The following is a 27,220-nucleotide window of genomic DNA, read 5'->3' as shown; positions in this document are numbered from 1 at the left end:
GCCATTTAAACCTCTTAAATAAGACTCGAATTCATCCCCTCATCTCCCTCTTACATGTGCTGCACTCTAAATTGAGACATTCCCCGGGGCACCTGCGTGGCTCAGTCAGTTAAGCATCAGCTTGGGCTCAGGTCATGATCTCGTGGTTTGTGAGTTTGAGAGTTCTGCTTTGGGCTCTTTGCCGTCAGCTTAGAGCCTGCTTCAGATCCTCTGCCCTTCCCCTGCTTTGTCAAAAATAAATAAAAACATTAGAGAAAATAAAATACATTGAGACATTCTCCTTTCATCAGGACCAATGCACAAGACGGACTTGTCTATGGTCCCAATCTCTTTAATCCATTCTATCCTCCTCAGAGTCGTCAGAGGGATCATTCTAAGACACACAGCTGGTGCTCTGTCTCCGCTACTCATTGTTTCTGTTTTTGTTGTGATGCCATGAAGGTTCAAACGGTAAGAGATGCATGTCCTGCCAGGGCTATTTTATTTACTGCTCATCTAAACTTTCCTACCTCCCCCTTTTCCCATTGTGGGAGGAAGCCGCTAAGTAAAGCAGGTACTGAAATGAAAAAGGAAACCCAGGGAGAGTGACTCAGCTCATAGACAATGCATGGAGACAATCTAAGCCTAACAATCTGCTGGAAGTTTCTCACCAAAGTGGTCTTACTCAACTTAGTGCCATTTATAGTTTCTTCCCTTCCCTAGGCCCTGCTGTGGATCTTCTAGAGATGTGAGCAGTTTTCCAGGTGCTCCCCACAGAACCTATTCTGTCTTTTAGGCCTGTTTTCCTTTGTTTATCTCTGCTTAACCTACCTTTGGTTCCTTGCTATGGATTGGACACTTGAAATACATCTCTGCGTCCTACGCAGTCCTATAAGGAAGCCCCAGCCTAGGCCAATCCCCTAGACCTTTGCTAACCAAACAAAACCACGAGGCTATCTGGGGTATAAAGCATACAGTCTTTGCAAGACAGTGAGACGAAATGACCGTTTTTTTCCTCTACCTAGAGCCATTCCCAGCATCCTGATGCTGAAACAAAGCACTCATATACTGGGGAAGCCGGTATCTAGCAGCAACTACAATGGGTGAGAAGTTGGTAGAGGTGGTGGTGGTGGTGAGCCATGCAGGGCGGGAGACCTGAGGGAAAGTCTGTCAGGGACCCCAAGTTTTTCTCCATAACATAAAGAGATGGGCAGAAGGAAAATTCCCCCCTTTTTGGCAGGACGCAGTTGTGTTTGTGTGCGACCCCTGGAACTGCTGTCGTCATCACCTCGCAACCACGAGGGGAGCTTACTGACATGATGGAGACAGTCTCACAGAGAGGTGGGAAGCACTTGGGTCCTAGGTGATGCTGTTGAGCCAACCCGGAGCCATCTTGCTTTTGGATGACTTCATATGTGGGAGGACGTGTGTTACTGATGAAGCCGCCTAGATGGATCCCAGCACATTCATCATTCACTGGTAACTTATTAGACTCACCCAGGCCTGCCTATACTCGTAACTCCCTTCCTTCATCTAATAGGGTACTCATTCTAATCTTGTAAGGGTAAAAAAACGAAGTCTAACTGGGACTTTGTTGAAATGGTGCAGAAACTAGGAATAAACAAATGGTGAGTGAGGGCAGTGGTACCTTCTTCTTTTTGCTTCTTTTAATTTTTAAAAATGTTTTATTTATTTTTGAGAGAGAGAGAGAGAGAGAGAGAGAGAGAGAGAGAGAGCGTGAGCAAGGGAAGGGCAGAGAGAGAGAGAGGGAGACACAGAATCCAAAGCAGGCTCCAGGCTCTGAACTGTCAGCACAGAGCCCGACTCGGGGCTTGAACTCGTGAACCACAAGATCATGAGCTGAGCTGAAGTCAGGCACTCAACCAACTGAATCACCCAGGCGTCCGTAGACATCAGATATTTCTGACGTCAGAATAATGTTTATTAAATAATGTTTATTTATTTATTTTTGTGTGTGTGTGGGGGGGGTGAGGGGCAGAGAGAGAGGGAAATAGAGGATCCAAAACAGGCTCTGCACTGTCAGCGCAGAGCTTGACGTGGGACTTGAACTCACAAATTGTGAGCAGAAACTGAGAGTCAGATACTTAACCGACTGGGCCACCCAGAAGCCCCAGTGGTAACTTCTTTGTGCACAGACATAGCAGCCTCTACTTTTGCACTTCCTTCCTGTCCTTAGCTGTATATCTAGAATGTAGATAACAGAAACCACCTACCAGACAAAGGAGCTGTCTCTTCCTTATAGATTTCCCTCATATGTCTCAGGGTTAAGGTCAACTGCTGAGTAAAGTTACCAGTTCATCCTAGAAATTGGTTAGTGTTTACCTACTTATAGGTAAACCATCCAAATGGGGCTCAGCTCCCGGACAAACAGTATCTGAAAATGATGATATAACTAGATACAGGTTATAGTAACTATTTAACTTATTTAGTACTCCTGCCCTATAAAAATGGCAGAGTAAATGTTTTGTAGGAATGAATTGAAAACATCAGCAGAATCACTACTTTGGCCTTTTACATGCTTTGAGGGTGATCATTTTTTTTTTCTTTGCCTGTACTTAAAGGAACTTGTATCTTCATCATGTTTTAAGTTGTATTATCCTGTTTTTGCACATTAGCCAATAACATAAAAAAAAAAAAAACTCAAAAAAAAAAAAAGGAAGCAAGGACAATCGAATTTATAATAAATCCCAAAAGCTATGTTGCTGGTGAAGAACAGATATTTAAGCCCCAAAGCTAGTAATACTCACAAACTCCAGTTGCTGTTATATAGACCTCTGATTTTTTTAAATAACAATACAGTAAACAATAATAAGACACTAAAAAATATTTTTATACGCCAGAAAATAGTAGGAGAAAAGAGTGTCGTATGGTACTTGACATTTTTTCTATATAAAAATTAAAAAAAAAATTTTTTTTAACGTTTATTTATTTTTGAGACAGAGAGAGACAGAGCATGAACAGGGGAGGGGCAGAGAGAGGGGGAGACACAGAATCGGAAACAGGCTCCAGGCTCTGAGCTGTCAGCACAGAGCCCGACGCGGGGCTCGAACTTGCGGACCGCGAGATCATGACCTGAGCTGAAGTCGGAAGCTTAACCGACTGAGCCACCCAGGCGCCCCTATATAAAAATTTTCAAACAGAAAAGTTAACGAGAATAGTATAATGAACACTCATGTACCTTTCACCAAGGCTCAAGTTGTTAATATTGTGCTATTTTGGTTGAATCTATATAGGTATGCATTTTTTTCCCCAAATCATTCTTAAAAAAAAATTTTTTTTTCAACGTTTATTTATTTTTGGGACAGAGAGAGACAGAGCATGAACGGGGGAGGGGCAGAGAGAGAGGGAGACACAGAATCGGAAACAGGCTCCAGGCTCTGAGCCATCAGCCCAGAGCCCGACGCGGGGCTCGAACTCACGGACCGCGAGATCGTGACCTGGCTGAAGTCGGACGCTTAACCGACTGCGCCACCCAGGCGCCCCTCCCCAAATCATTTTAAAGTAAATTACAGACATCTTGATCAGTCATATTATATTTAGCCTTGATTTTCAATATCTGCTTTTCAAGTATTTTTTCATTCATGTTTTATAAAAATCCTTTAAAAAAGATAAAAAAAAAAAGAATTATTATGTTTATCCTGTTAAACAGCAAGACTTACAGGGGTGCCTGGGTGGCTCTGTCAGTTAAGTGTCTGACTTCTGCTCAGGTCATGATCTTGTGGTTTGCAAGCCTGAGCCTCGCATTGGGCTCTCTGCTGTCAGCGTGGAGACTGCTTTGGATCCTCTGTCCCCCTCTCTCTCTGCCCCTCCCCTCTTGCTCTCTCTCTCTCTCAAAAATAAATAAACATTTAAAAAAATGGGGCGCCTGGGTGGCTTGGTCGGTTAAGTGTCCGACTTTGGCTCAGGTCATGATCTCGCGGTCTGTGAGTTCGAGCCCCACGTCGGGCTCTGTGCTGACCGCTCAGAGCCTGGAGCCTGTTTCAGATTCTGTGTCTCCCTCTCTCTCTGCCCCTCCCCTGTTCATGCTCTGTCTCTCTCTGTCTCAAAAATAAATAAACGTTAAAAAAAAATTAAAAAAAAGCCAAGATTTACAGTGTAAGAGAAAAGAGATTCGATGTATTAATCAAAGGCATTAAACAAATCTCCTGAAATATTAACTCTACATTGCAGTCATTAGTATTCCTGATTTCTTTTTCCTTAAACAAATATATATATACTAGCTCTGTCCACTATGAAGTTCAAGTAACCACAGGAAATAACACCGTAGAAATAAACACTCAAGTAACTCTGGCTATGGTCTCTAAATGCCACACCCTCCTAAGAGACACCAAAACTCCTTGGAGGGATGGCTGATGCCAGGACTGAGGCAGGAAAGAACACAAGAAGGTGTTGGGAAATCTGGTTGTCCTTGATAGCAAGCAAATTCTATAAGACTAAAGAGGTCACACCCAAAGGACACAGGGGCTAACATGAAGAGTCTCAACAGTCACAGATGAGACAACCGGAGGATCAAAGAACATGACTGAAACTGAAACCCTGAATACCTAAAAACACATAGGTACTCAATGAAATGAAAAAGTGCCCTCCCCCATCCAAGCAACAAACAACAGATTACCACTGGAAGTACGTAGGGCATCAACTCCTTATTCTGAAAATGGCAATTATCTGAAAATGGCAATTAAAGAATTAAGCATTTATCCTGCTGTCTTTTCGGATCAAATTATATATTGGGATAATTAAGTAAATAGCCCCAGTCGATAAAGTTTTGCTTTGCAGCTAATATACTTAGAATGCAGGAGATATTTAGAAACTCAGCATTCGGCTATTTCTAGTTAAACAGTGATTCAGGCAATCATGAAAACATTACATGAAAGGTGGGTGTGGGTCTTTAAAATGAAAGGAACAGCTGTTGCCATGTGAATTCACTGATCCATCGTGGAGTCACCGTGAGACAATCAGATGGCATGTGTCCCCTGAAATGATGCTATATGAAGTGCACGGTATAGTTTATGCAGTATTCTCACCCCTGAAAGTTACAGTTAAGTTCTAGTTTGCAAGAAATACGGATGACAGAACAACTTAATACCATGAGGAGGCAGGCAGACAGATCCAGAATGTGTGACATCCTGTATGACAACTAAGTTTTCTCCACAATCAAAGACAAGGTAGGGAAGGGAGGAAGGGACAATGAAACAATGTCAACCAACTATGCGTGTGGACTCGTTCACATCCTGACTTGAAAAAATCAACTGTAAAAAGACGGTGAGCTACTTGGACAAACATCTACAGATTAGGTAGGTGTTGGGGGGACACCAGGGAATTGTTGCTATTAATTTTGTTAGAGGTGATGATGATGGCATTGTGACCATAGGAAAAAAAAATGTCTATCTTCTCAAGAGAGGTGTATCTAAGTATGTGGGCGTGAAATGACCTGAGGCCTAGATTTTCTTAAAAAATGCTTCATACACATACAAGTTGTTAAGTGGGGATAGATGAAGCAAGTATAATAAAAAAGGCCTGATAATTAACTGGGCTTAGGAGTAGGCATATGGGGGTTCATGGCACTGTTCTTCATACTTCTGTGTAGTTTTGAAAATTTCATAACATTTTTTTTTTAAAGATTAAAGTAGCTATCTTCAGAGACAGAATCTGAACAGACGTTGAAAACATTTATTTGCGTTACTGTCACTTAAAAACAAATGTGAAACTATTTTAAGTAGACTTCTCAAATAAGATGTTCTTACACACCCACATTCGTTTTTTTGTGTCTTTTGAGCATATCACTGCATATTTATTGTCAGCGAATTTCTACATTTTTGAAAGATACATTACCTGTTGTCAATAATCATTATACTGGAGGGTGGAATCCCCAAAACATCACAGCTCTGCAAAAGTTCTTTCTTACGAATCTCCCCTTGATTGTAGTAATTTCCTGGAGATAACAAATATATAGTGGTAGATTTAACACTGGAAAAGTATCAGTTTACTCATTCTTATCTTGTTCTTTAAGGGACTTAAGCTGCCTGAAAAATGTGTGGTTATGATAAAAAGTTGAGGAAAATACACTAGGTTCACTCCAGTGAGACCACCGGCAGCCCAGTCTTTAGAAGTACCATTTGATCCTTCCCCATCTCTGTTTCTGTCTGTCCATCTGTCTTTCTGCATTTCAGTTGCATGCTACAGGAAGTATGGCACATCGCCAAGACCACTGGCTTTGGAGTTAAGCAGATTTAAAATGAATTCTTCTATAACTACTCAGAATAAGTTAGGTACCTGGGAACGGTATTAGTTTGGCCCTTTTAAATTGATAGTACTCCAGTATCTGTTAAACATTTATTTAAAGAAGAGGCTCTTACTCCTAAGTATTACAGGAAAATGTGCCCCTGGGGATCTTGACCACATCAGTGCCCCGAATAGCTTATGTAACCTTTATTTTCCCAACACGTGTAGTCTATTTCCTAAGAATGGTTCTGGTAAGTACAGCTTCCCTGTATCCTTACAAATAATATACAGGGAAGTTTTGGTACCACTTAAACTGCATTTACGAGCAGTTGTCTAGCTAATGCACCCCTTAATTCAACTCTCCAGCAGATAATTGCATGTGTAATACGTGCCAGTTACCTAACTTTCCTGAGCCACGGTTTCCCCATCTGTAAAGTGGGGATGATGGTCATCTCTGGAGGCTTTCCTGAGTACATGAGACCACACACATCCATCCAGTTCAGTACTGTTTTCTCTTTCCTCCACCTCTTTATCTTTACCCTCCCCCTCCTCCGCTTCCTTTCTTCCTGAATTACAATCATTTTCATTGTCCTGACCAAATGGCATTCCCTCTGGGAAGGCTTTCGTTCTTCCCCTGGCAAGGAATCATTTCCAGTGTGCTCATAAATATGAACTTTTCTCCATGATTGGATTATGAATTGCTAAATGTCATTGACCTTAAAAGTCAAAGTCTCATTCAACTTTGTGTCGTCCTGGTGTCCTGCACCCTGCAGGCACTCACAAAGCACTGAACAGAGAGAGGCTTCGTGTCCTGGCCACATAATGCAGAGAAAAACTCCCACATGAGACCTTTCAACTTTGGCAGGGGTTATTCCAGTGCTAGTTTTGAACTGTTTGAACCCAGGAAGGAGATAGTCATTACACTGTAGCCAACAAAGGGACTAACCCTAAAAAGACTCCAGATAGTTTTCTGTTGTCCTCATCACAACTTTTTCTTTTTAAAAAAAAAGATAGAAGGTATCGTCAACCGGACGGTCGTGCTGTTTTAGGCTCCTCTCCAGTCTATCTACATACCCTCAACCATTTCATCTCCAGGTTCCTTGATCTTTGGTGATAAGGAGTCTAATGTACTCTAGTGACGTGATTCCTAAGTCCAGAGTCTGCATATCAGGCTCTCAGGATTGTGAGAAACTGCTTGGGATGGAGGCTAAGGAGTTTATTGTTTTGTGTTTGAATTAAGGAACTTAAAATAGGTTAGGGAGTTGAAGTCAGAGGTCATTTTAAATATTTTCCCCAAGTTTGGTGAACATGTAGGCACCTCAACAGAATAAGCGTCTGAGATCCGGCAGCAGCTCTTAAGGACACACTCTAGAAGTGTGTTGAGGGGTGCCTGGGGGCCACAGTCGGTTAAGCATCTGACTTCGGCTCAGGTCATGATCTCACAGTGCGTTGGTTCCAGCCAGGTCGTGACCTGGTAATTTGTGAATTCGAGCCCCGCGTTGGGCTCTGTGCTAACAGCCTGGGGCCTGGAGCCTGCTTCGGATTCTGTGTCTCCTTCTCTCTCTGCCTCTCCCCCGCCTCCCCCACCTCTCAAAAATAAATAAACATTAACAACAACAGCAGCAGCAGCAACAACACCAACACCACCACCAACAACGAACTGTGCCCAACAACAACAACAACAACAACAACAACGAACTGTGTCCAAGTAGGGTAGGTGCACACTGGGATGCACAAGACTGTCTATTGGGGAGAGGAAAAGCTTTGCAACTTTTCCTCTTAATTTGTTTACCTTGTCCTTCATAAATATTAACTTTCGTTAATGTTTCATAATGTACACATTAATTCAGTGGTCCATGTACTTAATATAATTATAAATAAATATACATATAATGAGAGTATTTGCTCAAAGGTTTTTATCAGTAGGAAAATGTGACCCAAAAAGGAGATCATTGGAGATCATTATTCTAGAAAACAGAAAATCGGATTAATGTAGATTTGTTTACATAGAACTACACTGTGTGTGTGTGTGTGTATGTGTGTGTGTGTAAGTGATAAGTTTATGGATAACTATGCTTAGTGAAGTCTTCCATCTTGTGATAACTAGTATTTCTCAATAATTACTAGTAATCATAATGACATTTAATGGAAATTAAAGCCATTTTGTAAAGACCCACACTTATACACCACAGTGTATAAAGGTAAACATTTTTTTACTTTAAAATTAAAATTTAATTTATTCTAAGTAGGTAAAATACTTACACCATTAAAAATCAAAAGAAACATCATAAAAAGTCCCTCTTTCACTCCTTTAGTTACCCTACCTTGTAAGTTTTAAGTTGTTAAAATGAGAAATGGGTTGAGAATCGAAACATCACGGGCCCAATACTTTCTACTAACTTTATGAATACTGAGGAAATCCCTTAAGTTCCTGGGTTTCAAGAACACTAGCAAGGTTTTTATCTTGAACACGACCAAGTTAATTTTAAAATAAATGTATTTGAAAGAGGGGCGCCTGGGTGGCTCGTTAGTTGAGTGTCCCACTTCGGCTCAGGTCATGATCTCACAGTCTGTGGGTTCGAGCCCCGCATCGGGCTCTGTGCTGACAGCTTGGAGCCTGGAGCCTGCTTCCGATTCTGTGTCTCCCTCTCTCTCTGGCCCTCCCCTGCTCATGTTCTGTCTCTCTCTGTCGCAAAAATAAATAAAAACATTAAAAAAAAATTAAAAAAAATGTATTTGAAAGAAAAAAAGGTCAACATTTGCTCAACTGTAAAATGAAGGATTTTAGGTCCTTTCTGGCCAGTTAAGGTCTACCCAGGAAAACAGAAACCAAGCCAAATATTTACATCAGTAAGAATTTAATGAAAATAACTTAATACATAACTGGTGGAAGATTTGAGGACCAGTCAGGGACCAGTGAAGTGGCCCAGAGATTAGTGACAGTAATAAGAAACTAGCAAAACTAGCAACACTAGGTTGGACAGATAAAAGGAGGGGGCAGTGTTCTTAGAACCCAAAGGCCTAGGTTCCCCAAAGGAGAAATCACGTTTTAAAAACGAAACTAGAATTGGGGTGCTTTGTGGCTCAAGTCTGTTAAGCGTCTGACTCTTGGTCTCGGCTAAGTTTATATCTCAAGGTTCACGTGTTCGAACCCCACCTGGGGCTCTGCGGTGGCAGCATAGAACCTGCTTGGGAAGCTGTCTCCCCATCTCTCTGCCCCTCCCCCGGGCGCTCTCTCTCTCTCTCTCTCTCTCTCTCTCTCAAAGATGAATAAACATTAAAAAAAGTAAATAAACTTAAAAAAAATGGTCAAATTACTTGAACAGAAAACGGTTTTCCAAAGGTAGATGGCCAATAAGCACATGAAAAGATGCTCAATATCATTAGTCGTAAGAGAAATTAAGGCAAAACCACAATGAGGTATCATTTCATACCCACTAGGACAGCTATAGCAAAAACAAACTCAGCTTGTTTAATGTTGCTTTTTAACTATGAATAATTCTTCAACATTTTCCTTATTGAGATATATTTAGATCCAACTTCCAAAGTGTTAGTCTCATTTAACATTTTTCTTTCTGACCTAACACATTTGAGATTTCTTTTTTAAAAAATTTTTTTATGATTATTTGTTTTTGAGAGAGAGAGAGAGAGCGAGCAAGCAGGGAAGGGACAGAGAGAGAGGGAGACACAGATCTGAAGCAGGCTCCAGGCTCTGAGCTCTCAGCACAAGAGCCCGATGCAGGGCTCGAACTTGTGAAATGTGAGATCATGACGTGAGCTGATGTCTGACGCAGTCAGTTAAGCATCTGACTCTTGGTTTCAGCTTGGGTCATGACCTCATGGTTTGTTGAGTTTGAGTCCCCCCCAAAAAACAAACACAAAACTTACAGATGTAGATGAGGATGTGGAGAAAACACACCCTTGTGCATTGCTGGTGGGAACATAAAATGATACATCTGCCATGGAAAACAGGATGGAGATGCCTCAAAAATTTAAACATAGAATTAACATGTAACTCTGCAATTCTACTCCTAGGTATATTCTAAAACAACAACAACAACTAAAAACAGGGACTCAAACAGATAACTTATATACCTGTGTTCACAGCAGCATTATTCACAATAGCCAATTTTCCACAATAAAAAATATTTAAAAATTAGATTTGCAATGGGGCGCCTGGGTGGGTCAGTTGGTTAAGCATCCAACTTTGGGCTCAGGTCATGATATCACAGTTTGTGAGTTTGAACACTGCATTGGGCTCTCTGCTGTCAGCACAGAGCCTGCTTCGGATGCTCTGTCCCCTTTCTCTCTGACCCTCCCCTGCTCGTTCTTTCCCTCAAAATAAACAAATAAACTTAAAAAAAATTAGATTTGCATTGAATAAAAAATATCTTTTAGTTACTAGTTATCACTGTAAAACAGAAATTACGTCTTTAAAACTGGTAGAGGGGTGCCTGGCTGGCTCAGTCAGTGGAACACGTGACTCTTGATCTTGGGGTTATGAGCCCCACGTTGGCTGTAGAGGTTACTTAAAAATAAAATCTTAAAAATAAAACTGTAGAACAAGGTTGTTGTTTTTTTAAAAATTTTTTTTAATGTTTATTTATTTTTTGAGACAGAGAGAGACAGCATGAATGGGAGAGGGGCAGAGAGAGAGGAAGACAAAAAAATAAAACTGTAGAACAAGGTTTTTTTTTTAATTTTTTTTTTAATGTTTATTTATTTTTTAAGACAGAGAGAGACAGAGCATGAATGGGGGAGGGGCAGAGAGAGAGGGAGACACAGAATCGGAAGCAGGCTCCAGGCTCTGAGCCATCAGCCCAGAGCCCGATGCGGGGCTCAAACTCACGGACTGTGAGATCGTGACCTGAGCTGAAGTCGGACGCTCAACCGACTGAGCCACCCAGGCGCCCCTGTAGAACAAGGTTTTAAAAGATCATTAAAAACAAAATATCAAGCGGCCAATATTGAGAAACACTGCCATACGCTATCATCAACCAATATACACTACTTGTAAGTACTGTATTTTTTTTTTAATTTATTCACGTAGAGTTGATACACAACGTTACTTAGTTTCAGGCACAGTAAATACTGTATTTTCTGATTATTCCTAAAAGGAGTGCGTTAATATTGATTTTACTAAGGGAAATAACACTTTTTGTTAGTTTCTCTGATCTGTGACATACAGATATGTCCTCGTTAACAGGGCCAATCATTTGGGAAACTTTTTCTGACTATCTAGGCATATTTGTATCACATGGAATTAGAAGTATGCACTGCATGAGAACAGTGTCCAACTCTTTGCAATGAGCAGTTGTAACAAGTATTTCCAATACTAAGCTCTTCAAAATGAATTGTTTTGTTGATTATTCCCATTCTACACCTCTATTAGATTAGCTCTCCTGCATTTTCTTTCTTCTTCTCTGATGTTTATTAGCATTTCTTTTATGATTTCTCATAGTTTAAGCAAGTCCTTTAAAATTCTAACTTATTAAGTAAACAAAAGCTTGGAAAGTATGTAGCGTTCTTTAATTAGGTAAATATTCAGCAAGTCATAAACATTTTTATGGATGCTTATTATACACTGTTAAGTTCAAAATAGGGGTTGTGTATAAAGTTATCTGGCCTATAAATTCTAAGCTTAATTATAAAAAAGGTAAGTAAATATATGCTTAGAAATATATAAAATGCTCAAAAATAGCTAACCTATCAGTTAACTCATCAGTGTCAACATTTATGAATAAGCATTGTTTTCAGTTAGTCCTTGGATGCCTATGTATTCTTTGGTTGGCATGATTATATGGAGATCCTATCAACCTAAACCTTAGAGAAAAGTACCTATTTCGTTTATATATGTGTGTATTTATAATATAAAAATATGAAATTTTTATTTTATTTATTTTTATAAATTAGGACTGGAAATATATGTAACCTTTAAGTCATGTTCTGAAGTTCCTGTAACTCCCTTAAAGAAACAGAATTCATGTTTTTATTTATTTTATTTTTTAAATTATTTTTTAATTTTTGTTTGATTTTTATTGAAATGTAATTGATATATAACATTAGTTTCCAGTGTATGCAGAACTCATATTTTTAAGTATTACTAATTTATTCCATTCTTAACCGGTTGCAGCTAATATTTAAAATCATGCTGTTTTAGAAATTTCAAATGTAGGGGTGCCTGGGTGTCTCAGTTGGTTAAGCATCCGACTTCAGCTCAGGTCACGATCTCACATTTCACAAGTTCAAGCCCTGCATGGGGCTCTTGTGCTGAGAGCTCGGAGCCTGGAGCCTGCTTCAGATCTGTGTCTCCCTCTCTCTCTGTCCCTTCCCTGCTTGCTCGCTCTCTCTCTCTCTCTCAGAAATAAATAATCATTAAAAAAAATTAAAAAAAGAAATCTCAAATGTGTTAGGTCAGAAAGAAAAATGTTAAATGAGACTAACACTTTGGAGGTTGGATCTAAATATATCTCAATAAGGAAAATGTTGAAGAATTATTCATAGTTAAAAAGCAATATTAAAAATAACCTGATTAAGTTCTGTTTTAGGAAATAAAGTGAATCAGATGTCTGGAGAGACCTTCTTAGGACAGAATACCTGAGCACGTGAAATAAAAGGCAAACGTGGTTTAGAATGTATGGCTAAATTAGCAGGAAAGTAAGGGCTATCTTTGGAGGTCTTAAATAACAGGTAAGCACAAATCCAGACAGGTGGAGGGCACCTGAAGCCAGGGTGCCTTGAGGGTATCTGTCTATGGCTTAAAGTCAGAGGAGGAGATAAAGATTGGGCACAAATAAGGAGACCTCTACACAAAGACAGGACCTTTGAAAGGCAATGTGTACAACAGGGAAACTAGAAAAAAACTCACTCTAGACAGAGATGGTGACAGGTCTCTGTCAGACCTGCTTCTAGTGTAAAGGGAAATAAGAAAAATGTCAACCCCTTGAGAATTGTTGACTACATGTTTGTCTTCACTTGGTGTGGCACACGGTGTTTTCCAAAAATAGCTACTGCAATATTTCCAGTCCCACATGCACTTAGAGAACCTTGCTGCTCTCTATCAACAGGTTGAGTCTATTTCTCTCCTTGAATCTGGACGGGACCTATGACTGTCCTGACAAACAGAACGTGGTGAAAGTGATACTGCCTGATTTCCAAGGCTAGACCATAAAAGGCAATGTGGCTACCCCCAGCACAGGCTCACTCTCTCTCGGTTCTTGCCCAGGAACCCAGCTACCAGCTTGAGAAGAAGCCCAAGCCACACGGATTTACCATATGTTGTTGTTGTTGTGGCCGATGGCCTTTGGGTTGGCCAGCTGAGGTACTGAGCATTGTGGGGTAGATACTACTGTGCTCAGTTTGGAACCATGAGCGAGAAGGAATAATTATCATTTTAAGCCACTAGGTTTTGAGATAATTTGTTACGCAGCACTAGACAGCTGACACACTTGGGTTTGGGCCCTAAATTTATACTACCCCTGTAGCCTGAAAAAAATCTCAATCTAAAATTTTGGTTTATAGTGGTCGAAGGTAGATAGTGCCCTTTGGTGCCTGACTGAAGCAAATATAAATCATCCAAATATTATCATAAATATGGTTCCAAGAAATATGTGCTCACAATGGAAAAAAAAAAAACACAAAATACACTTGGAAACAAGTTACTCAGAGTAAGTTACTCAAAGAGCAAAATCAGACACACAGACTACAAACACTGGATTTATTAGAAGCAGATAGATGTATTTAATATGTTTGAAGAAATAGAGCATCAAACTATGAGAATGTAACAAAACTATAATATTTGCAACGAGAGCCTCTGGATATGAGAAACAGATTAAAGAACAGAATTACTAATCGTCTCAATACATATGTAAGACTTATTATAAAATGATTTAACAGACATTAAAGAAGGCCAATGTAAATGAAAAGACAGACTATAAGATCACAGATGGGAAGGACTATATGGAAAATATGTTAGCTTCCCCTTTACTCATCAACGGAGTTGGTGAAATCCCAATAAAAATGCCAGACACTTTTCCTTGAACACGACCAAACTTATTCTGAAATGTATTTGGAAGAAAAAAGGTCAGAAATAGCAAACATGCCCTAAAGAACAACAAATCAGAGGGCTCATCATACCAGATAATGGTGTATAAAAGCTACAGCCATACAGGGGCACCTGGCAGGCTCAGTTGGTGGAGCGTGTAACTCTTCATCTCGGGGTTGTGAGTTTGAGACCCAGGTTGGGTCTAGAGGTTACTTAAAAATCTTAATGTTTATTTATTTTTGAGACACACACACACACACACACACACACACACACACACACACACTCCGAGGCAGGCTCCAGGCTGTCAGCACAGAGCCCGACTTGGGGTTCAAACTCATGAACTGTGAGATCACGACCTGAGCTGAAGTCAGAGGCTTAAACAACTGAGCCACCCAGTCTCCCCTACCTAGCCCTATTTTTAAAGATGAGCTTGAAAGAAAACCTCTTTGGAGAAGTTTCTTTAATCTAAAACCCTGAGATGAGAATTCATACTTTTCTCCATTTTGTATCTATAGTTTTCTCTATCATGCCATTACAGCTTTTACTATGTTGTATCACAAGTTATTAGTTTCCTGTTTTTCATGTTAAAATAAATTAGGAGTGTGGGTGATGTTGAATCTGTACATTTCTGAATGAGTTTGGGATTTTAAAAGTAATTTAAAAAAGTAAAAGTAATTTAAAAATTACAAGAGAGAACAATGCGAAAATTACAAGAGAAAATTACAAGAGAGCCCGATGCGGGGCTCAAACCCACGAACCGCGAAATCATGACCTGAGCCAAAGCTGGACTGTTAACCGACTGAGCCATCCAGGTCCCCAAAGAGAGAACAATTTAAATGGCAAGTTCGATTCAGAGGAAACACTGAAAGACAAAGATTCTGTGTTTAATATGTACCAAGGGCATGCTTTATAATTTTTCACTTGAAAAAATGTTAATTTCTGGCTCAACCTGCTGAAAAATAAGGAGAAATTTACTAAGGAAGCCACCGCCCCTATAATACTTGGAAAATAAAACCCAGGTTTCTCTCATAGATCTTGGAACAAATTTGTTATAATTTGACTCCCACAGTTGTAATATAAAACATAAATACTATTAAAAGCAAACAATGAGGCCATAACCTATATCTGTCTACAATTAATATCCTTAATAGGACAAGCTGAGAAAAAAAGTGCTTAGATCCATATTCTCAATAAATATGAAAAATGGGTTAATCTTATTGGCAACAAAAAGATTTTGAGGGGATAAAGTGTTATACCAATTAGTAACATAAAAAAATGCTAATCAGTGCTAGAGAGCATGTTATATTAAGGCAGATAATCTTACTGCCTGTCAGTGAGACTATAAATTGGTATGTTTTGGGGATGCAAGTTGCATGCAAAGCCTTGAAATAGCCAAATTTAGAAATCAGTCCTATCGAAATAATACGAAATACATAAAGATGTTCACTGTTATCTGTAATAGTGATAAACTGGGGAAGAAAAAACATCTAAATATGCATACAATAAAGGGATGACTAAATTAAGGTTTACCTCTATGAAAACCATTTAAAAGGCTATTATCCTGAAACCTTTATTACACTATATGTTAAGTAATTAGAATTTATTTATTTATTTTTTAAATATTTTTTTAAATTCATTTTTGAGAGACAGAGAGACACAGAACATGAGTGCGGGAGGGGCAGAGAGAGAGGGAGACACAGAATTCTAAGCAGGCTCCAGGCTCCAAACTGTCAGCACAGAGCCTGAGGCAGGGCTCGAACCCAGGAACTGGGAGATCATGACCTGAGCCGAAGTCGGATTCTCAACCCACTGAGCCACCCAGGTGCCCCTAAAACTATTCTTTTTAGAGCAGTTTTAGGTTCACAGCAAAATTGGGGGGAAGGTATAGAGATTTTTACATATATCCCCAATTGAACCTGCATTGACACATCATAACCACTCAAAGTCCATGGTTTACACTAGGTTTCATTCACTCTTTAGGTATTATACACTCATTAGGTGTTGTACATCTTATGGGTTTATAATGACATGTATCCATTATTATAATAACATAGAGTATTTTCACCGCCATAGAAAAATCCTCTGTGCTCCTCCTATTCATCCTTCTTTCCATCCCCAACCCCTGGCAACCACTGATCTTTTTACTGTCTATATAGCTTTGTCTTTTCCAGAATATCATATGGTTGGAATCATACAGTATGTAGCCTTTTCAGATTCGTTTCTTTCACTTATTGATACGCATTTAAGGTTCCTCCGTGTTTTCTCAGGACTTGCTAGTTCATTTCTTTTTAGCGCTGAATAATATTCTATGGCCTGGATGTACCAACTTATCTATTTACTAACTGAAGGGCGTTTTGGTTGCTTCTAAGTTTTGGCGATTGTGAGTAAAGCTGCTATAAACACCTGTGGGCAGGTTTTTGTGTGGACATGTTTTCAATTCCTTTGGGTAAATACCAAAGAGGGCGACTGCCAAATGGTTTGGTAAGAACATGCTTAGTTTTTATAAGAAACTGCCGAACGAACAGTCTTCCAAAGTGGCTGAAGCATTTTGCATTTCCACCATCAATGAGTAAGAGTTCCTATTGTTCCACATCCTCACCAGCATTTGGTGGTGTCAGGGTGATGGATTCTGGCCATTCTAATAGCGTGCGGTGTTCACACATTTTTAATAAAAATTCGGTAAACGAGTGAAAAATAATGTTCAGTGAAAAACATAAAATTGTATAAAATGAGGTTTCTGTGAAAAAAAAAAATCTGTGTAGAAAAACTGCAATGACACACAACCAAATGGGAAAAGCGGTCATGGGCATTTGTTAAAAAATTGCTTTATTGAGGTATAATTTTACATACGTAAAATTCACCCATTGTCTGTGTACAGTTCAATTACACTTATACAGTCGTGCAATTATCTCCATTATCCAGTATCATGGTCAGTTTTTGTTTTCTCAGTCCATCTTTTCTGTATGATAAAGGAGGATTTACTCTTTGACAGGCTTCTTCACTGGTAGTTGGTGGAGTTGAACTCTAAAATTGCCTATGAAATTATTTTCTAGTCTAATGCTCTGAGCATCTCTTCAGTTCGACATACGCATCTTTCTTAAACAAAATGGATTTTTAAAAGCAGCAGGAAGGGCCGTTTGCTCCCTTGAGTAGTACAACTTTAAGGGCTGAGCAGGCATGATACAGCTTAGCTTCTGTTTGGTGTCCCACAGTAGGAGCCAAGATTATTCTTGGTCCATTTAGCATATAAAAAAGTTCCCCAGAATAAGGAGTACAGTCGCAGTTCCCAGCGGAAATGTAGGTATTGAAAGGGAACGAAATGTGAGCAGCTTTCTTGTGCTCCTCAATTCTGCGGGCAGTGAAGTACGTTAAGCTGGGGACGTCCCCCAACCCACCTGGGAAGCTGGCCGCTACAGTCCACAGGCTGCGGCCACCGATTCTCCGAGAAGTGCCCACAGTACGGACCTTCGGTGTATTCACTTAGCTCCCTACATCAGAGAACCCTTCGGGGAAGAAGCCGACTGAAACAGGTTAGCAGCTGAACACCCTTCCTAGTCCCGGCTCCCAGCGCCCCGCCTACAGCCTCCTACCTGCAGAGAAGCAGAGCAAAGACAGCCGGTGCTTCAGGCGGGCCAAGCCTAGCACAGTGGGAGCAAAGAACATAGCTTCATCGTCGGGGTGCGCGATCACCAGGAGGGTCCTGCTTCCATCTCCCGGCAAGCCAGCCGGCTTCTGACCCTTCATGCGTTCCCAAGAGTCCCAAACCCAGAGGAAGCCCCATCCTAGAACCGCCGCTAAGCACAGAAAAGCCACCGCTTCCATGCTCCGTAAGTGGTACCGCGCCTGCGCAGGAGGAAGACTGCTCAGACCCGAGCTCCGGCGGGAAAACTGCGCTTGCCGAAATTGCGTTCCGAGTTTAAGTCCGCGTTGCCGGCCAGAGGTTTTAGACGTTGGGTTCCTGCTGGGGTTTTTACAAGGACGCCCCACAACCCTTCTTTATCTAGTTCTCTCTACTTTGTGCAGCATCTACGACGCCTTTTTGCCTTCTCGATTTCAGAGACAAACCCCTTGCCGTCTAGTTTTCTACCCTTGTCCTTACAGTGCCTTGGGTTTAAAAAGAAACGTTTGAAAATAACCGCCCTCCCCATCTTGAGTTCCCTCCTCTCTTCAATGCACCATTTTGTAACTCCGTTCTTAAAACCCGTGAGTTTCTCATAATTATATGGTTAGCTCCTTATCCGGATGCACCGACTTTGTTTTTCCTTAATTTGGGAATGTGGGGTGGTGGCTCCTCTGAAGGAAAAGCACGCGGTTATGAGGAACCGTCCAGTCATTTCTGTAGAAGAGTAAGGCTGAGAGAGCGCACTTCGTAGTCGTGAGGGCCACAGGCTCTTCGGACGAGTGTGACTTTAGATTAAGGAACATCATGGACATATCAGGGAAGTCCGGTTGCGAATTACAGCCGCAGCCCTGGCAAGTGTCTTGGGTAGGTCGATGTGCACCCCTCTGGCTCCCAGCACTGGGGACCTGACTTCCCTTCCTGCAGCCCGGCGCCCGAGCAGGCGGCCGCCGTCTCGTCTGGCCGCGAAGGGGTCGCAGGGCCCGAGGCATGGCCATGGGTCCTTCCCTTTCCCACGCCTCGGGGGGGCGGAAAGCCCCGAGCGCGCGGGGACCGGCCGGCCGGCGGCGGGCGCTCCCGGCCCGAGTGCGCGATGGCAGCGCGCTGGGTCCGGCCGGGCGGGGCGCGGCCCCGGCCCGTCTCGGCTCGAGGGGACCGCCGCCGCCAGGCGGAGGGGAGACCTAAGGGGGACCTGGCGTGGGGCGACCCAGGAAGCTCGGCCGAGGTAGGAGCCGCGCTCGGCCAGCGGAGGGAGTCGGTCTCCCAGCCCTCCGGAAGGAGGAGGAGCCGGCGCCGGAGCCGCCTTAGCCGCGGCCGCCCGAGCCGGGCGGGGGGGAGGGAGAGGGGTTGAGTCAAGATGGCGGCCAAGGTGGCGAAGCAGCAGCGGCGGCGGCGGCGGCGGCTGGAGTGAGCTCCCGGCTCGCCGCGCCGAGCGAGGTCCCGGGGTAGGGACGCGCGCCGGGGCCGCGTCCTGCTCCGCAGGCCCGGGGGCGCGCCGGCTACCACGCTCCGCCAGCTCCCGGTGAGTAGGCCCCGGCGCCCGCAGCCCCGGCCTCCGGGCCCCCGCTCGCTCGGGGGCTTCCGAGGGCTCTCGGGGCGCCGGCCGCAGGAACGGCTTCGCGGCCAGGCGAGGGGCGTTGCGGGCCGGGCGGGTCGGGACCCGCCGCGGACGCCCGGCCTCTTCCCCTCGGCCGCCCGGGGCGAGTCGGGCGCGGCGCGGAGCTGGGGCTGGGCGAGTGGAAGAGGCTTATGGAGTTTGGAGGAAGAATGGGCTGCGGCCGGCCGGGTGTCCTGTGGGGAGGGGGCGTGCGGAGTCCTGCGGGCCGACTGAGGGAGACCGGGAGGGCCTGGGGACCCCAGGTGGGGCCGGCACAGGTGGCGGGCCTGGGCTCACTCTGAGGCGGAGTTGGTGGCCGTCTTGGGAGTGTGGAAGGGCTTAGGGAGGGTGACAGCGATGGACAAGTGCGTGAAGAGCAAACTAGTTCACCTTCTAACCAAACCACTTCGGGGTGTAATGGCGAAGGGTGGGTAGTGGTGGAGACGGCAAAGATCTGAACCCTGTACCTTCTGCCTTTTATTATTGGTGTCTTACTATGTGAAGTCGGTGAATTCTGTTTTTCGAGGAAGAGGGATTTGAGAAACTAATTGAGAAACCGGTTTTAAATGGAGAGGAGACTGGATTCTTCGATTTAACTGGATTAGGTGTAGTGCATTAAAGGTGCGGGTGGGAACGAGTGTTATTTATGAAAAGTGTTTGCTCAGGAAGGGTCAGTTGTCTTTTCCTGATATCGCGTGGCAGTTAACCTTGGACAGCAGTGGTATAGGTAATTCTAATCTTTGGGATTAGTATATTCAGCTGCATCAGATTTGCTTCCCTAATTGTATCCTAATTATATTGAAATTTACATTCCTTGTGTGCATCCTGGTGAGGCAATGATGGGAGGCCGAACACTGAGCCCAGAGCAACAGGCCCGGGATTTTAAAACGCCAACAAATACTCATTCATTCCTTCAACATATCTTGATCAGTACCTGCTGCTGATAGGTCAAATGTGATTGTCCCTTCGATAGCTGGAGAGCTGATGTCATTATTTGATTTTTAATAGTTAAAAAAAATTGTCTTAATGTACCCTTTCATAAAGATATTTATTGGATAAACCAAGTGGCCCTGGCTCAGGAGCAGATAGAACAATTTTAGAGTCTTATTTAGAAATGGGTAAAAATTACCGAAGGAATGAACACAAGTTGTTGGAGAAAGAAATACTGTTTGTATTTGCTCATTCTGTTAAATCCTGATGGAAGTTTATTTATTCATTTTAATATTTATAGTGCACAGTTGCCTTGCTTTAAGCACACCTGTCAATGTAAATCAAGGTTAACACACGTATATATAAATAATATGCACATACTTGCATACATACATAGGATGGGATTGCTTGCAATTCCAAAATACTCTTTCCTTTTACAAAAGGCTTACCATATGTTGAACTACTCCCCCAGAGAAAAGACAATACAGAGAGTCCTGATTCTAACTTTTACTGACTATGTGACATTTTGGAACTTGATCGACCTTTCTGTGCTTCAGTTTCCTCATCTGTGATGGTAGGGAAACATCCACTCTCTTAGGATTGGCTGCTGTGAGCCTAAGAAAGTTAATAGTTATGAAATTGCTTTAAACGGGTTGAAAGGGTTATGTTTCCCTGAGGTAGTGACAACTTCCTTTGCACTCTTGAAATGCTTATCTGCAAATCTCTCATGGCATTCACACTTTTCTGCTTTGTATTTAGGTATTTAGGTACCAGTCTTATCTCCTCTTGAGGTTAGGATAGGCCCTTCTCAGATTTTATCTTTACATTCAAGGCACCATGTACGACAATAATTTTCTGTGTAGGATATTGACACTGCAAATGTCTGTTGAATGGATAAACATTGTATTCTAATTAGAAAAACATGTTCACATTACAACTTAGCTGAATAGGCCTGTTATCTCCCGTGACATATCTGTATAGCTGTGATTCCCTTCATGGCCTCTGAGGAAGACAGATTTTTAAGTGAATACCTGGTTGGATGAAATCACAGAGTAAAACTTAAGTATTTGGTGTACCCACATAATTTTTTAAAACAAAATACTTGAAATTAACTTCTGTTTCTTTGAATTTAATTGAGTAAAAGTTGGTTCCAAAGCCAGGCAAATGTAGTCAAGTTTTTTTAAGCCTTTTTTATTTTTTATTTACTTATTTTTATTTGGGAAGTGGTGAGGTTTTCTTGCCATTGCTGCTATAGGAAGCAAAGGCTTTTGAATAGGCCAGGGATTGGTGTAGGTAAATGTCAGGCTGTTCATCAGTGTGTGTGTATGTATGTGTGTTTGTGTGTGTGTGTTTTGTTACTCAGTTTTAATTGTACTTTGTGATCTGTCTTAATTGCAATTTCAGATTCTTGTTGATGCCTGGGAATAATAGAGGTCTAGTGTTATTTCGTTACTTCTGTCTTTTCTGACTTCAGATGTTGCATTTTCCCAGAATACGTGCAAAGAAGTAGTAAAGCTTGACTGGAACTTATTCTGTCTGGACTTATTTGCTGATTAGAGATCCATATATAGTTCATTCACTTGTTCAAGTGGTGTAAAGTGCCTTTTATGTTCAGGGTACATTACTAAATGCTGTAAAGGTACAAAACTGAGCAGATCAATTACATGCACAAATAACTCAGTCTCTAGATTGCCTGATATTTTATCCTTTTCAGGTTTGAGGATGCAAGAAGTACATTTAGACTGGTAGTCAAAACATTTTGTGTATTTCTTTTTCTGTCAGGACCCAGGAGTATTGAAAAGCTATGAAAAGCTCTGTCATGTAGCAATAATGGTATAAGGGCATCTGTTTTTTATTTGGTATTCTTGTGGTGGTGGTTTTCCTTGAACATTTTTACTGTTCTTCTGCCATTTTTTTTTCTACCCCAGAAGCTTGTGTGGTCAAAATATTATGTGGATAGTCTTAAGCTACAACATACTTTTGTTTGTTTGTTTGTTCTCTTTGCATTTGAAAGTCAGATCATACAAAGCCACGTGAGTGTTCCTACGGAATTCTTCAGTTTGATTCCTCCATGTGTGCTACTGTTGTGTTACTTTTTACTTAAAAGTGATCTCGGGGCACTTGGGTGGCTCAGTCGGTTAAGCGTGGTCATGTTCAGTTCGGCTCAGGTCATGGTCTCAGAGTTTGTGAGTTCGAGTCTCATGTTGGGCTCTGTGCAGACAGCTCAGAGCCTGGAGTCTGTTTCGAATTCTGTGTCTCCCTCTCTCTCTTTCTGCCCCTCCCCCTGCTTGCACTCTGTCACTCTCAAAAATAAACGTTAAAAAAATTAAAAAAAAAAAGTGATCCCCCAAAAAATCTAAATTGGTTAAAATAAAATGCTAACAATTTATAGAATTCTAGGGGATAGAGCCATAGGTTATCTAGTTTTACCTTTTACTCGTGTATAAACTGAGGGCCACAGAAGTGAAGTGATTTGCCTGCATTGTTGTAGCTGGGCAGTGGTAGAATCCAGTCCCCTGGCATCCAGTGTGTAGGGCTCATTCCTTTACACCATCTTGTCCATGGGATGATTCAGTGTGATGATTGACACTTGGTTAAGACAAAAATCAGGGTGGATGGGAAATGAGAGATTGTTTATTCACCTTAGGTCTTGAATTTAAGCTATTTCTTAACTTTAAATTTCTTCAATGAAAATATAGGTTGAAAAAAATTAGTAGTGATCTACATCAGTAATAAGATCACCGGGAAATATTTAGTTTGCTTAATTTTGAATCTGCTGTAATGGAATATCTTCCTAAACAAAAATGTCCTTGAGGTTATCTGGACCTAGTGATATTTCATGGAATTTAAGTATTATAGTAGTAGAAATTTTATTATGTCAATGATTCAGTACTTCTGAGAAACAGGTTAAATTATTTTATAAATTAGCTATTGCTTGCTTCACTTTCAAACTTTTGGATGTTTTCCTTTTCCTTTTTTTTTTTTTTAATTCTTTTAATGTTTATTTTTGAGAGACACAGAGAGAGAGAGAGAGAGAGAGCGAGCAGGGGAGGGGCAGAGAGAGAGAGAGAGAGGGAGACACAGAACCTGAAGCAGGCGCCAGGCTCTGAGCTGTTAGCACAGTGCCCGACGCAGGGCTCAAACCCACAAACCATGAGATCATGACCTGAGCCGAAGTCGGCCACTTAACCGACTGAGCCACCCAGGTGCCCCTGGGTTTTTTCTTTTTAAAGTATAAGGAGAGTGCCTGGGTGGGCTCAGTCTGTTAAGCATCTGACTTTGGCCTAGATCATGATCTGGCAATTCACGAGTTCGAGACACAGATGCTGACATCTCCGAGCCTGGAGCCTGCTTCGGATTCTGTGTCTTTCTGTGTGTGTGTGTGTGTGTGTGTGTGTGTGTGTGTGTGTCTGCCCCTTCTTCGTCCGACCCCTTTCTCTCTCTCTCTCAAAAATGAATGAACATTAAATTTTTTTTTTAAGTATAAGGGACAGTTGTTAAATAAAAGCTTAGATGAATAGCATGAACATAAACTGTATTTTTTTAAAATATTTATTTTATTTTTACAGAGAGCACGAGTGGGGTGGGGGTGGGGGAGAGAGAATCCCAAGCAGGCTCCATACTGAGCATGGAGCTCAACATGGGGTTTGATGCCACAACTCGGATCATGACCTGAGTTGAAATCAAGAGTTGGACGCTCAACCGGCTGAGCCACCCAGGTGCTCCTGAACTGTATCCTTAATGCTGTTGCAAAGTGCACATGAAGTATTAGTTTTCTGTAGGTACTTATGCCATAAAACTTATTTTAGAGGAGGAAGCATATTCTTTTTCAACTGATATCCTCACATGAATACTGAAGCATGCCATATTTATTCCATTTGGGCTGTTAGATAATATGCCTATTTTGCCAACGTGCCTTAGTCTTCTGAAATCTACCACATCTAAACTCTGCCTATTTTTTGAGCGTTTAATCACATGTTACTTCAGCCAGGAAGTCTCCCTCCTACTCCCTCTTCTTCAAAGATGTGTATTTTTCATTCTGGAAGTTCTTAATGCTTTGCTTATGCCTCTGTTATAATATCATAGTTATTTATGTACATGTCCATTTAATCCCTGCTATACCATAAGCTCATTGGGAGCATGTCTGTATCTCATGTCTGCCCCTACTCCTGGAATAACACTGCACCCAGTAAGTGTGTAATTGAAATCTGTCGAATGCATAAAAAACCTAGCTGCTAGAGTTCCTTGGTAGGGCTGTTGAAGAAGCTGATTGATACACATGTGGGAACTTGATGAATAGTTTACGTAAATTTAAAAACAGGTAGAAGTTGGGGTGCCTGCGTGGCTCAGTCGGTTAAGCATCCGACTCCGGCTCAGGTCATGATCTCGCGTTCTGGGAGTTCGAGCCCCGCGTCGGGGTCTGTGCTGATGTCTCAGAGCATGGAGCCTGCTTCCGATTCTGTGTCTCCCTCTCTCTGACCCTCCCCTGGTCATGCTCTGTCTCTCCCTGTCTCAAAAATAAATAAAACGTTAAAAAAAAATTTTTTTTTTAAAACAGGTAGAAGTTTACCAGTGTCAGTGAGAAAAAATGTCTGTAATTCATGAATTATCAAAGCATTTCTTTAAAAAAATATATTTTTGTTGGTTTACTGGGATTTTGGGGAGAAAGAGAAAGTAAAGATGGGATTGGTTCATCTGACTATTTGTATTTCCACATAATGTTAGAATAAGAATATGTTAATTTATATATGCAGGGAATTTTGGAATGGTTCCCTGGTAGGAAAAAAATTGAATTAGGCATATGGGTTAGTTTGTTTTTAGGATTATAGAATATCTTTGACGGGTTCCCTTTGAAAGAATAGTACTGATTAGCTGTATATCAAAAATTAAATCTTTAAGTAGACTAGTCAAGGGCAAAGGAGGAGGAAAGTTGAGATGACCAAGTAATTTTGATCCCCCCACCCAGTGTCTACTTGAGGAATAAAACTTGGGCTGGGTTTTCTGTTTTTGTTTGTTTGGTTATATTTGAATAAACTGATGTCAAACCAGAGTAAGTTGAGGTTACACTTTTCTTGGAAAATTTCACTCTTTGTTTGGCTTTGAGGGTCATCTTTCTGATTACAGTTTCCTTCTCCCCCCATACTTCTGTTTAACTGACTCTTTTCTTGACCTTTTAGTTGTCATACACAGTTCAGAATCAGAGCAATCTGTTTTAGACAGTTCATTTCCCTTGGCAATAGCATATAGATTTGTATAGATTGTATAATTTGAAATGTTTGTTTTAAATTGTAATCATCATGTCTTTGAACTCCTGTTCAAAGATGTTTAACTTTGTATTACTTTTGATTAAGTTCTTTTAATTCAGTTTTGAATTACAATAACTTTTATGTATTTGGAAGGAAACCAAAACTTGTGCTTTCTAGGAGTTACAGCCTAAAATATACACAGTGTAATATACCAGATGTAGGGAGTATATAGTCCATTAACTCTATGTGTGTGGGTGTGTATGTGTTGGGGGGGGGATGTGGGGGGGGAGAGAGGAGGATGGAACTGAACAGAGCAGGAGGGAAAGGGTGGAAGAAGTTGCTGTATATTCACATAAAACCATTTCAGTGAGTGCAGGAGGATGTGTTATTTTAGAATATTTGTCTTTCATCTATTATAAGCAATACATTATTTTACAGAAGTGTAATGTAGAAGTATATAGAGAAATTGAAAGTACCACTTCCTAGATAAAATCTTCTAAGTGTTGCATATTCTTTCGATTTTTTTTTGTGTGTGTGTGTGCAGTTTCCTGTACGATTATGGGATCGTAACATATCGTTCTTTTATATACTTCTGTTGCATGTTGGTATATTTAGAGGTACTTCTGTCATTAACGGCTACATAGTATTTCACTTATGAAAAATACCATGATTTCTTTACTCAATTTATAGCTAGTTGTGTTTTCTACCCCCCAGAAAAACAAAGCTGAGGTGAATTATTTGTGTATATTTGTTTTGTATACTTGTGCAAGCAGCTTTGTAGGATAGATTCCAAAAGTGGAATTGCTGTTAAATGAATAGTGTAGATTTGGGAGGATATTGACACAAGTGTATGAGTATGTCCCAAGCCCTGGCCAGTACTGGATGTTACAAATTAAAACATTTTGATCATTTAAGAAGGGGGGGGGGAGTGATTCTAATAGGTTTTTTATGAATTGCTACTGAGGTTGGACATTTTTTAATCAGGGGAGTTGTATTTCTTTTATAAACTGTCTGCTTTTGGTTACTTTTTGATAGAGTTATTGGTCTTTTTTAGATCGATTTGAAGAGCTCTTTGTATATTAAGGGGTTCACTTTCTGTAAACATAAGTGTGCTCTACTGCCCGCCAGCTTTTCTTTTGTGTTATAATGTAGTCCAGTATATCCAACCCTGCTCTCTGCTGGCTGTGTGACCTTGGGCACATTACCTAACTTCTCTAAGCCTTAGTTTCCTTATTTTTAGAATGTAGATAATATAAATAACATTTGCTGGCACATAGTAAGTAAATAATAATGTTAGGTGTCTTCATTATTAGTCTATATATGGCTTCTGGGTTTCATGCTCTGCTTAGAAAGATCTTACTCTAAAATTTAAGATATTCACCCATCTATTAAACTAAAAAAATAAATGAGGGATATTATTGTATAGCATGCTACTGCTTGTTTTAAAGAGGAAAAATAGGGATGCCTGGCTGGCTCAGTTGGAAAAGCATGTGACTCTTGATGTCAGGGTTGTGAGTTTGGTCCCCGCGTTGGGTGTAGAGATTACTTAAATAAACTTA

General features: G+C 41.2%; 2 protein-coding genes across 15 annotated transcripts in view; one reads left to right on the top strand and one right to left on the bottom strand.

Moving 5' to 3' along the window:
* Positions 1-18,787, bottom strand: part of PIGL (phosphatidylinositol glycan anchor biosynthesis class L) — an 80,520-nt gene extending 61,733 nt beyond the window's left edge. Inside the window, exons 1-2 of the mRNA XM_047089943.1 lie at positions 17,860-18,787; positions 5,833-5,932 (exon numbers count right to left, since the gene is read on the bottom strand). Coding sequence (XP_046945899.1) covers positions 5,833-5,932; positions 17,860-18,091 — 332 coding nt within the window. The 5' untranslated portion in view covers positions 18,092-18,787. The remainder of the gene's footprint in view (positions 1-5,832; positions 5,933-17,859) is intronic.
* A 448-nt stretch (positions 18,788-19,235) lies between these two features.
* The window catches only part of NCOR1 (nuclear receptor corepressor 1), a 160,179-nt gene continuing 152,194 nt past the window's right edge, over positions 19,236-27,220 (top strand). For 12 of the 14 annotated variants that reach the window (XM_047090006.1, XM_047090005.1, XM_047090008.1 and 9 more), the window contains exon 1: positions 19,237-19,410. The gene's annotated coding sequence lies outside the window, so the exon portion shown is untranslated. Of the gene's footprint in view, positions 19,411-27,220 lie in introns of all 14 variants that reach the window. The other 2 variants (XM_047089996.1, XM_047090004.1) reach the window with 1 other exon arrangement.

This window comes from Lynx rufus, unplaced genomic scaffold, assembly GCF_022079265.1.
Source record: "Lynx rufus isolate CCGP_SWC_20201006 ecotype Redwood Valley unplaced genomic scaffold, mLynRuf1.p SCAF_28, whole genome shotgun sequence".
Lineage (NCBI taxonomy): Eukaryota > Metazoa > Chordata > Mammalia > Carnivora > Felidae > Lynx > Lynx rufus.
The sequence above is the reverse complement of the archived record's forward strand: the minus strand, read 5'-3'. Positions and strand labels throughout refer to the sequence as shown.